The 16,335-nt window shown below is 51.3% G+C and overlaps 2 protein-coding genes across 8 annotated transcripts in view; one reads left to right on the top strand and one right to left on the bottom strand.

Moving 5' to 3' along the window:
* The window catches only part of ACACA (acetyl-CoA carboxylase alpha), a 99,576-nt gene extending 94,623 nt beyond the window's left edge, over positions 1–4,953 (top strand). For all 7 annotated transcript variants that reach the window (XM_069033522.1, XM_069033521.1, XM_069033520.1 and 4 more), the window contains 2 exons: positions 2,263–2,399; positions 2,698–4,953. In XM_069033522.1, coding sequence (XP_068889623.1) covers positions 2,263–2,399; positions 2,698–2,824 — 264 coding nt within the window. In that variant the 3' untranslated portion in view covers positions 2,825–4,953. The remainder of the gene's footprint in view (positions 1–2,262; positions 2,400–2,697) is intronic.
* Positions 4,954–5,700: 747 nt separating this feature from the next.
* Positions 5,701–16,335, bottom strand: part of AATF (apoptosis antagonizing transcription factor) — a 39,001-nt gene continuing 28,366 nt past the window's right edge. Inside the window, exon 12 of the mRNA XM_069033523.1 lies at positions 5,701–8,487. Within this exon, the coding sequence (XP_068889624.1) occupies positions 8,424–8,487 (64 nt within the window). The 3' untranslated portion in view covers positions 5,701–8,423. The remainder of the gene's footprint in view (positions 8,488–16,335) is intronic.

Genomic DNA, 16,335 nt, shown 5'->3' with positions numbered 1-16,335 from the left:
AATTTTTTTTATTTTTTAATTTTTTATTTTATTTTTAAACTTTTTTTTATTATTATTATTTTTTAATTTTACTTTATGTTATTTTATTTTATTCTATTTTAATCTATTCTATTTTAATTATTCTATTTTAATCTATTCTATTCTATTTTTAATTGCATCTAATTTTATTTATTTTACTTATTTTTATGTATTTAATTATTTGATTTCCTTTTACTTTGTTACTTTATGTTGCTTTATTTCATTTTCATTTTCTTTATTTTACTTTATGTCACTTTATTTATTTTACTTCATTTTACTTTATGTCACTTTATTTTATTTATTTTATTTATTTTATTTATTTTACTTTATTTTTTTAAATTCTATTTTGTTTCACTGCTTTATTTTTTTATTCTGTTTTTTTTTTTTTTTCATTCCGTTTTTAAAGTCCCCAGCACCCTGGGGTTCCAGGGAAGGGGGGATGTTCTCTGGAGGGCAGCAGCCTTTCCAAGGTAGAGCCTGAGCTCTCCAAAAGCAGGCAGCTCGTTAGCTAATACATTACACCAATCAAGGAGAGTTATCTTAAGCCACAATTAATCTGCTCCCTGGCATATGTTGATAGGGAAGCATCATGCTGTTTCTTAATTAAAAGCAAACGGATTAAAAATGATTAATAAGAGTATTAAATATTCTCCTAAACTAAAAGCTTTGGGAATCTTGGGTAAATGGAGCTTTACACAGGTCTGTGGCTGTATCACAGCTTCCCGGGCTGGGTTTGTTCCCCCTTCCCTGGAATCCTCCTTTATATGCAGGGAATGTTGCTGCGTGGCAGGGGCACGGGCAGGGAGCGAAACCCAACGAGTTTCAAATCATAATAAGGAGAAAAACAATGAAATAAGCAAAATCTCGAAGTGACATCACTGGGCTGAGACAATCAGAGACATCATGTGAAAGGAAATAAAATAATCCTGGGGTTTTCAAAGTGTGTCAGGGGCTGGGATGGGCTCTGAACCCAAAATTCCTCCCTGGAGGCTGTGGCTGCCCCTGGATCCCTGAAAGTGCCCAAGGCCAGGCTGGACATTGGGCTTGGAGCAGCCTGGGCCAGGGGGAGGTGTCCACTCTGCACAAGTCCCTGACAGGAGGGGGCAGCCGGGCGGGTCGGGCTCTGCTCCCAGGGAGCAGGGACAGGAGGAGAGGGAACGGCCTCGGGGAGGGCCAGGCTGGATACTGGGAAAATTTCTCCATGGAAAGGTTTGTCCAGCCCTGGCACAGCTGCCCAGGGCAGTGTGGAGTCCCCATCCCTGGAGGGATTTAGAAGCTGTGTGGATGTGGCACTTGGGGACATGGTCAGTGGTGGCCTTGGCAGCGCTGGGGGAATGGTTGGACTGGATGATCTCAGAGGTTTTTCCAGCCTTAATGACTCTGTGATTCCCTGGTTCTGTGGTCCAAAGGTGTGGCAGGTTCTGGCTGCAGCAGGGGGTGCCAGGGAGGTGCCACCACGGCATCACGGCCCCCAGCTCATTGTCATTCTGCCTTTGACTTGGTTAGTGATAACAGAGAAGGATAGTGCACCTTTAAATGAGGAGCTTTGTGTTTAATTACCCAAATAAAATGACATAAATATGAATGAGTGCTAATGGCAGTACTTGCTTTTCCGGAAACCATTAACAAAACGGTTCTTAAATGATTTGTAAAGAAAATGAGAGGAGAGGAGAGAAGGCTGTTAGGGGCTCACAGACTCCTGAGTTATTACACAGCCAACTATGTAGCAAATATCAGGTGAAATGATCTTGTGAAAGGCAAAAAGGGGGCTGTGGCCGAGGGTTCCAGACACCCCGACCTGCTCTGCCGAGCCCAAGGAGCTGCCTGGGGGCTGGGTCAGGGATTGCTGGGAACACCAGCACAGGGACAAGCTGGAGGTGATGGGGACTTGTGGGTCCTATGGAGGTTTAGCACTGGGAGAAGCCCTGGAGCAGCTGCATCTCAGGTCAGCCGTGTTCCACCAGCATTTGGGGAGCTGATAACCAGGGAAACTGGGATTTATCTGGGACAGCTCCTGGGATTGATGCAGCTCGTTCTCTGCACCAAGCACCTCCTTGGTCCCCTTCCATCACATTTATGGCAGGAGATGTAAAAGAAAAAAATAATCTGGTGCTGATTGTTAGGTGTGCTTGTGGGGATCCCCAGGCAGGTGTGTGACCCACAGCTGCCAGTCCAGGAACTGAGGGATCAATGTGGGGAGTGGGGCAGGGCTGCAGTCCAGGCTGACCTGTGGGATTTTGGCAGGCCTACCTGTGGGACAGCAACAAGGACCTGGTGGAGTGGCTGGAGAAGCAGCTGACGGAGGAGGAGGGCGTTCGCTCGGTCGTGGAGGAGAACATCAAATACATCTCCAGGGATTACGTCCTCAAGCAGATCCGGGGGTGAGTGCGGGGAGGGGGTGTGGGTGCCCTCGGCGGGGGCTGCTGCTGCAATCAGGGATGGCTCCAGAGCTCCTGCCCTCCCCGTGGCCACCCGGGGTCACACTCTGAGGATTCCAGTCCCCATGTGGCCGAACCCACCTGCCACGAGCAAACCAAGTGTCCTGAGGGAGCTCTCAGCTGCTCCCAGCCCACCCAGTGCCGTGTCCTCTGTCCCACAGCCCCACATTCCAGCCCCCCAGGAATTCCTGCTGGAAGCTCCGGAGCGGGGCTGCCTCACTCCCCTCTCTCCTCTTTGCAGCCTGGTCCAGGCCAATCCCGAGGTTGCCATGGATTCCATCGTGCACATGACCCAGCACATCTCCCCCACGCAGCGAGCCGAGGTCGTGCGGATCCTCTCCAAAATGGACTCGCCTTCTTCCACGTAATTCCATCGATTCCCACACCGCCCGTGCCGGGCGCCGCGGAGGAGGGACCGGGAGCTGGGAACTGCCCTTTGTGTGCTCGGCCGCCGCCGCTGGACCGCCACGGGGAGGCTCAGGGAACGCTGCAACAGTGACAGTTTTATTTTTTCGAATCAGGCTGACCAGAGGAAGTGTGTCCTTTGGCCAGGGACATGAGGAAAATGTATAAACACAAGCGCCTGCGGAACTGCGTCCCCGCTGTCCTCCTGTACCTTATTTATTGAACAGAGCGGGGCTGGCCGGGCCCGCCGGGCGATGAAGGTGCTCCGGTACCGTGAGGCCTTGGCACGGCAGGGCCCCTGCAGGGACACCCCCGTCCTTCCAGGGACACCCTGCCCTCCTCTCCTCTCCTCTCCTCCCGCCCGGCAGCGGCAGCTCCGCGCTGACAAGTGCCAATGTCCCCCCGTGCCCTGCCCGGGGACCCCGCAGCCCCGGGCTCTGTCGGTGGTGATTCGTGTGTCACCCTCTGTCAGTGGTGATTTGATTTGTGTGTCCCATGTCTGTCTTGTCTCGTAGGTAGAGGAGAACCAGCCTTCAGCTGCTGTGGCCGGGGCTGTGCCCGTGCCTCCAGGAGGCTCCCAGGCTCCCCAGGGCTGCAAAGGTTTTTAGGGACAGGATTTTGGGGGCTGAACCGCCTCTTGCTTTGCCTTTGTGCCCTTTAGAACAGGCTGTGAATTATGTGAAAGGCCCTTCTGGGAGGAGGTGCAAGAGACCAAAGTGCAACTGCTCTCCCTTCCCTGCCTGTTTTCAGGGATAAGGGATGGGGCAGCCCCACTGTGTATCCTCGGTGTAAGTGCTCATCCCTTTCCTGTGGGTAGCAGGAGGCAGATCCAGGCAGCTGAGGTGAGGGAGGAGAAAGGACAGAGCCAGATCCCCTGGTGGGGTTGGAACTGCAGAAGGAAATCTCAGTGTGAGGATCTGAGGAGAGCTTTTCTCCATCATCCTGCCCTGCCCCAGAGCTGCCTGTGCTTGGCTGGGGAGGGGCTCCTCTTACTCACCTGGGAATGTAAAAAAACGTTGGGGTTGGTATCTCATTCCAAAGGTCAGGAATAATTAGGTGGCAGGTAAGTGCAGGAAGGGGTGGCAGCTGGCCAGGTCCCCCCAGCTGGCCCAGCCCAGATCCCCAACTTCTTTCTACACGTTTTTTATGTAATAAAAGCTCAGAGAAGCTGCAATGCTGGAGGGAAGCGCAGCCCACCCCTCACACAGCTCCTGTTATGGAGCTCGGTCTGGGCAGTCCCGGGCTCACACCAGTGATGGTCTTGGAAGAATTTCAGATTTTACAGCCCCTCCTTCAGTAGAGCAGGGAGGGCTGTGGGTCAGCAGTACGGTACAGCAGAGGGGCTGTTCTTATGAGAGAATTAATCAATGATGCTGCCAGTGCCTCTCACCTCTCCTTGTTTCCTCCTGAAGTGCAATGCAGCCCTTCTGCCTGTGGTGCCAGTGACTGGAGGTGCCAGCCCGGGGTCGCTGCTCCCCTGCCCGTGGCCAGCAGAGCTCGGCCACCTGCAGGACTTGCTTTTTCTTAATAGTTAAGAACCCTAATTTGATTTAAGGGGTTTTTTTTCCCACTAGAGCCCCCTGAACAAGCCCCAAAGATGCTTTTGCTTACGCCAGGGTGGGCTGCAGCAGGACACACGGACAGAGAATGTGTCAGCCAGGCAGGTCCGGGACCTGTGGGGCTCCTCCTCTCCTGTCACCAGGATTCCCCCCGTGGTGGTGTCACCAGAGTCCCTTTTCCAGGATATCTGCAGGTGCCATGGGAAGTGTCCCCGTGCCCACTGGAGCTGTTCTGCCACAGCCTCGTGCAGAGCAGCCCCCCCCATTTCAGTGTTACAGCACTGGGTCGGGCTCCACTTAATTGGGGGGTAAAGCAGCTCCAAAAAAATCTGTTGGGTGACATCGGGCTCTGGCACCGGCCCTGGGGGGTCTGGGCCTGCTGGGGCCCCGTGGCAGCAGCACCTGTGATGTCCCCAGGTGTGTGGGGGGGTCACTGGGCAGGGCAGGGGAAAGCCCCTGGGTACAAACGGTTCTCGCTGGTGCTGAAGTATTTCACTTACCTCAATTTCTTTTAATAAAAAGAATGAATTACAGCTCTGGTGCTGCGAGTGGAATCTCTCACCCCTGTCCTGGGCACGCTGGGGGAGCTGAGCTTTGCTCGAGGCCAGGACAGGGAGGGTTCTGTGGAGCCCCTCCAGGTCAGCTGTGCCCTCACCTGAGCTCTCAGCTCATCCCACAGCGCTGCCCCTCCCCAGGTCCCCACTGCTGCTCCTTCCTGCCCCTGGTCACGCTCCCCAGGTGTCCCCAAGCCTGACTGTGGCCACTCCACATTCCCATCCTCCACGATTTATTGTCATTTTTAACGTCACAGTGAATGGGACAAACAGGGAAAAACCCCCAAACCAGTGACTGCTGCTGCGGGGAGGGCTTTGGGATCCTCGTCCCAGGGCTGTTGTGTGGGCAGGAATGGTTGGACTGGATGATCCTGGAGACCTTTTCCAGCCTCACTCTGTGCCCTGGTCAGTAGGAGCCTGCAGGGAAGGGCCCACCAGGACTTTGGCTAAAGGATGTCCCTGGGAGCTGATCCACAAACACCCTTTGGAGGTCTCCACCTGAAAGGTGAGATTTAAATTTGCCCACGTGAGCCACCACAACTCCAACACTTTTATTTTTCATATTTCTCAAACCAGAACCATGATAGTTAAAATTTGGGGGGTGGTGAGGGGACAGACCCTACTGAACTCGGGCATCACGTTTAAAAACTCTTTAGCCTAAAATATCTCCACATTAAAATGCCAAGAAAAGACGTACCAAAGCCATAAGCCCTCCAAAGCCCAAGATCAAAGTGCCATCATCTTTTAATGTAAACCTTTTGTTGCATCAACAGTCTTAAGAGGGATGAGAGACATCAAAATAAAAACTGAGACAAACTGGGGCTTTGTAGCTGTTTTTTGTTTTAGTCTCTTCTCTCAATTTGGGCCATGAAATAGGTCAGCTCCATTACTGATCAGCCTTCCCACAAATATTTAAAACAAATTGAATTGCACACCCAATACCCATCACAATTACGCCAGGCACAATAACTAAATTAGCAATTCAACAAAATAATTGGAAATGCGATTCTCTCCATTCCAGAGCCTCCCCCGGGGGTTTGGCCGATCTATGGGGGGAAAACTCTGCTTTACTAATTCTGCAGCTAATTAGAGACACACTTGTAAATGAAGTTGTTTGTCTGAAAGTTGAAATTCTTTGCTGTGGCGGGGTTGGGGGGAGAGGATTAACACAACCCTCTGTCCCTCCCTCTGCACAGCCCAGTCCCCAAAACACCTCCGAGTGTTTTGCGAAGGTGTAATGCCCATTTGTGGAGGTACTAATTAGCAGCTGTATCATGAATTAATAAAGAATTAATATTCTATGGGGCTGGGGGGGGGAAGGGAAGATCTCACTTGCTGTTAATTGGCAGCATCAGAAAAACTTGAGTGGAAATCACCTTTATTTGTGTGTCCAGGAGCACTCCGGGAGCTGTGCCCATGCCAGACACCATCGCCCTGGAGAGGAACTGGGGCAGCAGAGCCAGACTGGGGACGCTGGTGAGGCACCGTCCCCCCTGTCCTGCTGTCCCCAGGCTCTGCGAGGTGCCACCACCCCGCCAGAGCCGCTCCGGGCAGTCGGTGGCTGCTCCTCGGGGCTGCACTTTCCCTGCAGCACCTCCACATCCAGGTACGGGCCCTTTTCCTGCCGGGAAGGAGCGCTGCCCTTAGAGCAAGGCTCCTGCCCCGGCCAGGCTGTCCCCGTGTGGTGCCAGGGATGGGGACAGGGGGGAGCGGCTGCTGAACCACTGATAAGTGAATTCAAAAGCGCTGCTTAGCCCGGCTCGGGCTCTTATCTCCTCCAACAATACCGGCGAGAAGTTATCACACTTAAAGCGGTTCGTGTCACCCTTTGAACGCTGCAGCCAGAACGGGGAGCAGAAAATGCCACCGAGAGCCCCGGAGCTGCAGAGGACACAGGAGTCACCCGGGAGCAGCCCCCAGCCCTGAGCAGGGCCCGGCCCGGGCTGTGACAGCCCCGCACCGCCCCAAAATCCCGGGAAGGGCGGGTTCAGTGCCCGCGGGGCCGCCCGGAGCCGTGGGGATGAAAGGGCGGCGTTGGTGCTGCTGAGATGAGCGCAGGGCTGGGACGGGCACGGACCCTCCGCTCCCTGGAATCGGTGGGGACACGACGTGACACTGCCGGGATTTTCCATGGGAAATGTCACAGCAGGACCAAGAGCTGGGGAGGCCCACGCTGCTGGAGCAGCCCACGCTGAGCTGAACCACACCAGGGATGCTCATCTGGCACAGGTGACAAAAAGCAGCCCTTCCCTGTGCCCACGGACCCTGCTCCCCACAGCTCCTGGTGGGGCTTTGCCTGGGACGGGCTCTGCTGGACGTGGGGTCATTGAAATGATGGCCATAAGGTCATCAGCAGATCCTGAAATCCGGGTGCTTTTCTGCCTGGATCAGAGAGCTGGGGAGGGAAGGAGGGCAGGGAAGGGAAATCGATGCCCTTCCCAGGGAGCTGCAGCTCTGCTCCTCTGCCAGGGAGCAGAGCTTTATCCATCCCTGATAAATGCTGCTGTTCCACCCAGAGTCAATCCTCACCTGGCACCCTTTGCCTTCTGAAGGAAACCAGGACGCGTTCCCACGGGGCAGGGAGGGACCCGCTGGGGCCTTTCCTGCACGGATCACACTGGGACAAGCAGCTCACAAACCTCTTTAATTGGAGTGCCCAAACCCCAGCCAGGGACAGGGCAACTCTGCGGGACCAACACACGGGATCAGTGACACCAGAGAAGCCCCATTTCTCATTGATCAGGGCAGCTCCCAAATTCCCTTTATAGGGATTTACTCTAAACCCCACCAACCCCTCCCAGGAGCCACCTCTGTCCTGTGCTGGGACCCTGCCTCAGAGTCACGAGCAGTGACATCCCGGCACATCCCCGTGTCAGGGTCAGCAAACGCCCCCGTGTGTGTTCAACAACAGCCAGAATGTGAACTGGGAGCCCTGGTGCCTGCATGGGAGCACCTTTCCTCTGTTTTAAGGCCATGTTAATTATGTAAATGACATTTAAATCCTCCTGACTGGTGAAAAATGAAGTCACCCGTTCCCAATACGCAGCCAAGGACCAGAACAGGGCACCGAGCCCCCCCAGCCCCCAAATCTCCAAGGTTTCAACACAACCGTGGGGGACCCAGCTGCAGGCAGGGCTGGATTGTGTCCCTCCCCCCACACTGTGCCCAGGCTGCAAAATCAAGGTCAGGAATTTAAAAGGAATAGTTAAAAATGGATTGTCTTTAGGAGGAAGCATTCCAGGCTGGACAGGGAGTGTTCAGCCAGGCTCAGTGGCTCTTCCCTCTCTTCCCTCAGCCCCACTCTTCCCTCTGATTTAGCAGGATTTGCTGCTGGTTCTGGGAGGATTTTAGGGACAAACCAGAGGCTGGAGAGAGCTGGCTCTGTTCCTGGGCAGCCTGAGGGAGCAGCTGAGGGCAGGAGAAGCTGGGAGAACACCAGGAGCTCAATCCTAATTCTGCTCCGCTTCTTCTCCGTTCGTGACTTTTCCGAACAGCGACCGATAAAGCTCCGTCCTGGGGAAAAAAAAAGGTGGAGAGGGAAAAGTTACTTTTCAAGGTCAAAATGGAAGCCAAGAGGCTGCCACAAACCCTCCACTCCTTCAAATGGAAAGGCCTCGTGTAATTAAAAATGCATTCAAGAATCTTTGTTAATAAATACAGGCAGAGGGGGGAACTTGTGTGAGCCCAGTCCCAGGCAGGACAGAAATATGGAAATATTCCAGTGTGGCTGGATATTGGATCTCCAGAGAATGAGGGCTTCTATAAGTTTGCCCTTTACAGACAGGCTCTTCAAGTAAGAAAACAAGATTGAATATTTTAATAGGATGTACGGGGCCGTGAGGAGGATTCAATCACACAGCCAACGTGGGGCTGTAATTTAGTTTTCATACATTTTCTTGGACAGTACTTGAAAAACAATGAAAATGACCCAGCAACAAGATTCCAATTAATATCCCATGTGCAGCAATTCTGATAACAGGAGCAAATTTTTCTTAAAAAAAAAAGAAGAAAAAAAAGTGGGCTGGTGTTATTTATCTTTAATTTTAGAACCAGAGAACGTGAGCTGGGGGAAAGGAGGGATTCTTATAAACCAGGAATTTCTGGGCATGGAGGAAAAGGCATGGGAAGAGCTGGATTTTCCCTAACTGCAGTTCCTAAAGCCTCTGGCCAGGGGCTGCACACATGGAGGGGAGTGTTGGGTGCACAGATGGGATTTTCCCTCCCAAGCACAGCAATTTTTGGGTTTGGGCCCTGTCCCTGCTTGCAGACACCTCCATGGGAGGGTTCCCTGTTAGCTTCCAAAGGAGGAATTCCATGTGTTCAACAGTGATGGCAGGAAAACCCCCCAAGGAAGTCAGGGAATGAAGTCTCAGTGCCAGCAGTGCAGGATGGACAGACCAGGTTTTGCCCTTCCCACAGGGAACAGCCTCACACCTTCCTCAAAAACCACTCTAAGGGCATCTGGGGAAATCCAGAGGGAACTTCCTTGGGTTTTTGTCGTCATTTTTGTGGGTTTGATGCTCTCCTGAGGGTACAGGAGTTCAGGGATCGATGCTGAACTTGCTCCAATCTCACAGATTTTAAATAAACAGCCATTTTTCAAGCAAGCAGGGCTCGGGGAGATTCCAAGGAAGAATCTGTCCTTGCTGGCAGAGGAATGTTTGCTGGCACTGGCAGGCTGTGACATGGAAACTCCAGGTTTTGGTGGCAGGGGGGTCCCCTCATCCTCCCAGGAATGGTGCTGGCAAAAAGAATGGGATGAAGTGAAATCCCAGTGGGTCTGTCTGGATAATGGCACAGCAGGGACAGACACCCTGGCACAGTGACAGCAGGAGGAGGAAAATCAGCACCCCCAAAACAGGGCCAATATTTCACCCTGAAAATAAAATATAAAATAACCCAACCCTCTTCCCCCCTCTCCTCATCAGCCAGGCTCCCTTTCTTTTCCAGCCTCTCCCCTCAGCAGGATTTAACCATGCAGAGAGCAAAACTCATCAATCCTCCAGGTTTAACCTTGTCTCTGTTTCAATTCACCAGGGTAAGTGCAGATTTTAATACTTTCAGCCCCCTTAAGGCTATGCATAATGAACTTGGATTTTGGTTAAAAAAATATAAAATTTCTCTCCTCCACCCACAGATATTAAACATCAGACTTGAGCCACTGGGTTGAGACACCCAGTGCTACCTGGAGCTGGGGGAAAGGTGACTTTAGCTCAAAGAGGTCTGGAGGCAGCCTGTGCTGAGCAATAACCTGAGTGGGTAATTAACACAACTTCCACCTCAGGTACAGCCAGAACAGGTCGATACAGGGGTCTTCCCTGAATTAAAATTTAACTTACCCTTTATTGCAACCCACAAAAGCAAGTAATGAGCACTAACATTTTTATTTCTTTTAAACTGTCATTTAGGCTGTAGAGGGGATAATTACCTATTTCCACTGTAGTAAGGTTTTATCACCCTTAGTGAGGCATCTTCTAATTTAATATTTTTACTGTATTATCATAAAACCTATTTCTGGAAAAAATGATCAGGAACCACACAGCCATTTGCCATAAAACATGTGTGTGTGAGTACCTTGGCTTAATTATTTATGCATCTCTTCCAGAGGCAGGGGGTGGCACGTGGCACCTCCCTGCCTGAACACTGCTGCTTCCAGGGCAACAATATTATTTTTAAATATTAAATAAAAGCAGCTACAGCCAGTCCAGGTGGTGAGCTGGGGTGCTAAGAGTGGCTTTCCCCCTCCAGACCCCAGGTATTGCTACTAGAGACGTTTTACAGGCACAAAACAGAGAGAGGAGTGCCCTGGGTGAATATTAATAGCTGCAGCACATTTCATAAATCTCTATGAAGCATCAAAATATAAATCACAAAAACTCTCAGCAGATCCCCAGGAATCTCCTCTACCCCCTTGCAGCAGCACCAAATACCCAAAGGGGAAACCAAACACGAGCCTTCATGTGGGAGGGGGAGCAGCCAGTGCTGGGCTCTTCTGTGTAATTACACTCATGTTATTTCCTTTTTTTTAAATATAGTTCTGTAAACCAGCAGAAGAACAATATTAAGGGGGGAAATTCAGAATTCAGTTTCTGGAGGGTGGGTTTTTTTATTAAAATAGCAACAGTGCTCCAGTCACTGCTGTGCTCTTCAGTAAAAACACCCTCCAACCAATTTCTCTGCCTTTCCCCAAGTACCTTTTACTTCTTCTCTTCTTCTATCCAAAAAAAGATAATTTAGAATATGCCACAAGCATTACTGAAATGAGTATATCCCCATTCCTACTGCCACCCTCCACTGGGAACTATGAATTTCTAATTCACAAAAACTGGAAAAGAAGATGGAACACGAAACCCGTGGAAAACAGACGACTCCTGATGGAAACCAAAGTTGGCTGATGGTTTCCCTGGAAAACTCTCTGTAGCAGACTGGCTCAGCTGGGCAGAGCAGGATGCTGGGAACACCAGGTCTGGGGGTTCAGTCCATGGATCATTCACTGAAGAACTGGACTTCATGATCCATGTGGGTCCCTTCCAACCTTGAATAATCTGTGAAATGTTTTGTCCAGTGGTGTGAAATTCACATTAAAGTGCCCAGCAAGCAGAGCAGGTACCAGGAAGATAAAGCTGAAGCCTTTAATTTCTCAATAAAAATGAGTATTTATCTTAAAAAAATGAAATGAAAGGAACAGCTGCTCCAGGTGAGCCTGGTGTGCTCAGTGCCCAGCAGATTTTACCCCGCTCCAAATCCCAGCTACTGCTGCTCCACACCTTCTGTGGGAAAATGCAGGAAGGCAACAGGAGCTGAAACCATTTATTCTCAGCTTCTACTCAAGGGCTGAACCCGCCCCAGCTCCCAGTCAAACCCTAAAGCAAAGTGGGATTTGCTGTGCATTCCCACACCTCCCAGCACACATTCCCTGCTCCATGTGGGATCACTGGGCAGAGGAGCAGCCCCAGGAGGTGGCACTCACCCTCTTCCCGAAATTCTGGCCATAAATCCCTGGCCAGACAGCCCCAATGGCCCACCCAGCTCCTGAAGGGGGCTCACAAAGGGCTCCTGCCATTCCCTCCCTCCCAGGCAGGTCGGGATCGGGTCCTTGGTGCCTCTGCAAAAGCTTTTAGCCCCACGGCTTTAAATTATGGGAGGTGACATTTGACCTCTGGGTTTGTCCCCTGCGAGCAGGCACAGGGTTTATAAATATTTCAGAAAGCTGGTTCTGGCCCCAAACAAAGGCACTCTTCTGCACGTTTGGAGGGGCTGGATGTGGGGATGGGATGAGGAGAGGGGGGCAGCAGGGAGATGGAGCTCACGGCTCTGTCCCCAGACATGACCAGCCCTGGGGTCCATCCCTGCAGTCCCTGTCACCAATTCCAACATCTCCTCCACCAGCACTCAGCCTCCTGCCCAGCCTGGAGCTCGGGACACGGGAATGGAGCAGAGGTGGAACCTTTCTCACCCTGATTTTGGTCCCAATCCCATTTTCATAGGAGCTTTTGCAGCACAAAGCACAGAAGATGCGGAGACCCAGCAAAACACAGGGATGTGCAGACACCTCCACGCTGCTCCACTGCCTTGTCTCCCAGCAGCCCCAATTTCCCCAGGAAATCCATCAAATGGTGCCTTCCCTGGTTTGGGATGGGCATGTGAGCAGAGCAGGCTCTGGGATGCTGCTGGGACGTGCCCTGTGCAGAGGAAACCATTCTTTGTGTTCCTCATATTCCGAGGACGATTTCCCTCTTTCACAGCTTGCCTGTTTCATAACAGATTTGATGCAGGAGAAGACAAATTGTCTCACAAAGGGAAAACGACAAATCATCTCGCAGCCCTTAACAGGTTATTTTTTTTCCCCTTTAAGAAGGAAATTTCCATACCAGAGGTGCCTGTCTTCCTGCCAGGGATGTCAAACATCAGCTGTGGGGACACGATGATTCCAGCCCAGTGCCACCAGCTGGGTCACACTTCAGCTAAACCCACACAGCCCCTGCTCCAGCACCAGCCCTTCCAACAGCCCTGGAGGAAGGACAGGGGTGCTACACTGCACCTCCAGGAGCTCACCCAGTCACAGGCTGGGGGGATTTGAAATAAAACAAACAGAATCAGGCACAAAGGGCAGAGATTTCAAGGCCAGGTTGCACGAGGCTTGGAGTGGAAGGTGTCCCTGCCCATGGCAGGGGTAGAACTCGATGGGCTTTAAGGTCTCTCCCAACCCAAACCAGCCTGGGATTCTGGGATTCTACAATACCAAAGCTGTGGTGCCTCGGGATCAATCCAAGCAGGTTTAGTTTCACAGGATAATGTGCTTTTCCTCTGGTTCCAGACTGCCCTCCATGCTCCTGCTACTCCCTTTGTTTCCCAAAGCAGGACATCCTCTCTTGCAGGCTGTGCCTAAACGAACCTGAGGCATTTTCCTCACATCAGTGGGGTCACTGGGGTGTGTGCTGTGCAGCACAGGAGCTGCTGGTTCAGTTCTTCCAGCAGGAAGGGCTTTGCTTCCTCCCAGGAACTCTGTGGTGGTGAACACACTGGATTGACAATCGCCGAGCCCAAATTCCTCCATTAATCTGCTCTCATGGTGTTTTAATACCCCAAGTACAAAGTGAGCCAAGTTAAAGGCTGGTATCTCACCAACCTTTTTTTTTTAAATTTTTTTTTTATTAAACTCTTATGTCATATAAGTAAATTAATCTTTTAATACCAGGATTTCCTGCTACGTACCCCCCTCTGCTTGCAGCAAGACACACTGTGACAAAGTAACTGCACTGAAGGGAGAATGCTGATGGGGAAAATGCACCAGGCCTGCCTGGATCCAAGGGAAAGGCTCTAATCCAAACCTCACTGGCAGCTGGATAATCAGGGTGTTAATTCAGCCTCCCAGCAGGCACCACTCTGCTCCTGCAAGAGCAGCAGAGGGCTGGAGGCTCCTGTGCCACCCAGGACACCTGAGGCCATCGGGACTGTGGGGCCATTTCCTGCACCTGCATGTGGGATTTAAGGAAGTGATTCCTGCCTCACGTTGTGGTGACAGTGTGTGGTTTGACAGCCCCATCAGAGCCATCTCCTTCCCTCTGATCTGGCTCATAAAGGATGCAAATTCCTCCTCCCTACCAAGGATCCATTTGCTGAGGCACAAACCAACCTATATAAAATGGGATCTACTCCCCCACCTTCCCCCAGCTGTAAATCCCCCTTTGGAATTCCAGCGTGTCCCTCGTGTCCTGCCTGACTTTCCTGCAGAAAAGGCTCCTTTTGGCTCCTGCAGAGCCCTGGGTGCCATGTTTAATGATGATGTATGGGCGTCCTTCCCCTCGGGGGGGTTGGGGAGGGGTCACACGTGTGACACCGCCAGCCTGTGTATCAACAGCAAATTATAAACCGTGTCACTCCCAGCTAATGCAAAGCTGTAATCCTCTTTAACAGGAGATCAAATCAGTGCCATGAGTTATGTTCATTCTGTAATCTGATAAGAAATAGAGTGAGCCTCTAATAAAAGAGTAATGAGAGCCCTTAATGATGCTGTTAAAAGGTAGCGCCAGTTAAAATATTGCTGTTGTTCCAGCTGATTAGATCACTGTTGCATATTTGCACAATCTTGTTTTACCTGTCAGAATAACCTGAGTTGTCTTGGGAGATAAAGGTGTTTGGACCAAACATCTGTGTCCTCAGAGGATGTCTCTCCCTGCAAGTTACTGTCCTCCAGAGGTGAAATTAGGATGTTCACCAGACTTGGCAGTGATTTGATACCAGCCCTTGTTGTACAGTGTCTGTGTTCAGTCCCTGTTCCTCTCGCACGTGGACAGTGCAGGGATCTGAGGATTTGTGTATCACAGCTGACAGACAGACAGGATAAACCCCAAATCCACACACAGCTCTTCCCAGAACACAGACTTGTTCACAGCTGGGCTGTGAACTGGATCCACCCCAACACCTCACCTGCCCACGGTCTGCAGGGGGAATCCTGAGCCCCAGCTTGCCCATAAATACATCAGACTGCCACAGGACCTTTCTTCAAGTGCACACATGTCTGACCTCCTAAAAGAGGAGGCTTTCAGGGCAATGACTGCACAGAAGGTCTGGGTTCAACCTCAGCTCCAGCCCAGTCCTGTGTGACATCTTTGGGAATTCCCTGAGGCTCTTGCCTCAAGGATCTCTGGGCTCAAAAGCCTTTGGAGATGGGGGCTTTCACCTCCCTGTGCCCCATTTCCCAAAGCAGAGGAGACTGGCCTGCTCCCAGCTCTTTGCACGAGGAGCTACTGAAGGATCCCACATCCTGATGGTGGGAAAAACCAAGAAAGGGAAACCACATGATGCCACCCTCAAAGCCAGGAGAAATCACAACCAACCCTGTCCTGCCCAAGACAGCTGCCCTCTCCTCTGGACAACTCCCAGCCCACACAGCCAGCTTTGCCTTTGGGTTCCTTGTCCCAAGGCAGAGCATTTACACAGCAACGACCTTGGACCGATTAGAAAAACCTTGGCCCACGGGGACAATAAATGTGTTAAAGTCTATAAACACAGACCCCAAGGTAACCATAAAAATCACTTCCCAGTGTGTGTTTTAAAATACTACCAGAGAGGGGTTAAAAAGGAGGAGGGCTGGAGGCCACCAGTGCCCCACACATTACAACATAAAATATGTGAGCATGAGGTTAAAGAGCCCTGCCCATGCTTAGGGTGCCTGGAAAACGGGCAAGGGGAAGATTAATTGCCTCCACCAGTGCTGTTATCCCAACCAGCAGCAAGAGTGAGGCAGAAAGTGGCAGTGATGTTGACAAAGGCAGTTATTTGACTTGTGTGCTTCTCTCCTTGAATTCAGGCTGTAAAATCTGGAGTGACTGCTCATCCCCTTCTCCTGGCAGGGCTCAGGCTGCTCCTCGTCACAGGGATTTCTTTTCTTTCTGTTTGCCCAGACTGGGCACTGCCAAGGAAGAACCAGAACCATGGCACCACTGGCTCCCTGCACTCTGCACCACCCCCAAGCCCACCCACATCTGCAGACACATATTTATTTATTCACTGGCATTTTCCTGGTGTCTTCCTGCCCCTGTAGCCACTGGTAGAACTCAGGGAATGCTCTGCCAGCTGTTTCTACATCCATTTTATGCACAGCTCACTGGCACTGTGAAATCTCTCCCACTACAGCACAGTGCCCTGTTGTTCAGAGGTGTATTAATTTTGGGGTCATGCCTTTTAAGAGCCTGACCAGAAAAAAATAAAACTGGCTCAGAGCACAATCACATCTCTGTGAAGTGTATATGTGCATTTTCAATCCAGTAACTCACACTTGCAAACAATAAAATTGCCTGCTTCTGCCACAAAGGGAAGCTGTCACCATTGCTGCTTCCCTCTCCAGCACACAGCCCT

This window comes from Aphelocoma coerulescens, chromosome 19 (genome assembly GCF_041296385.1).
Source record: "Aphelocoma coerulescens isolate FSJ_1873_10779 chromosome 19, UR_Acoe_1.0, whole genome shotgun sequence".
Lineage (NCBI taxonomy): Eukaryota > Metazoa > Chordata > Aves > Passeriformes > Corvidae > Aphelocoma > Aphelocoma coerulescens.
Note: the sequence above shows the minus strand (reverse complement) of the source record. Positions and strands in the feature narration are given on the sequence as shown.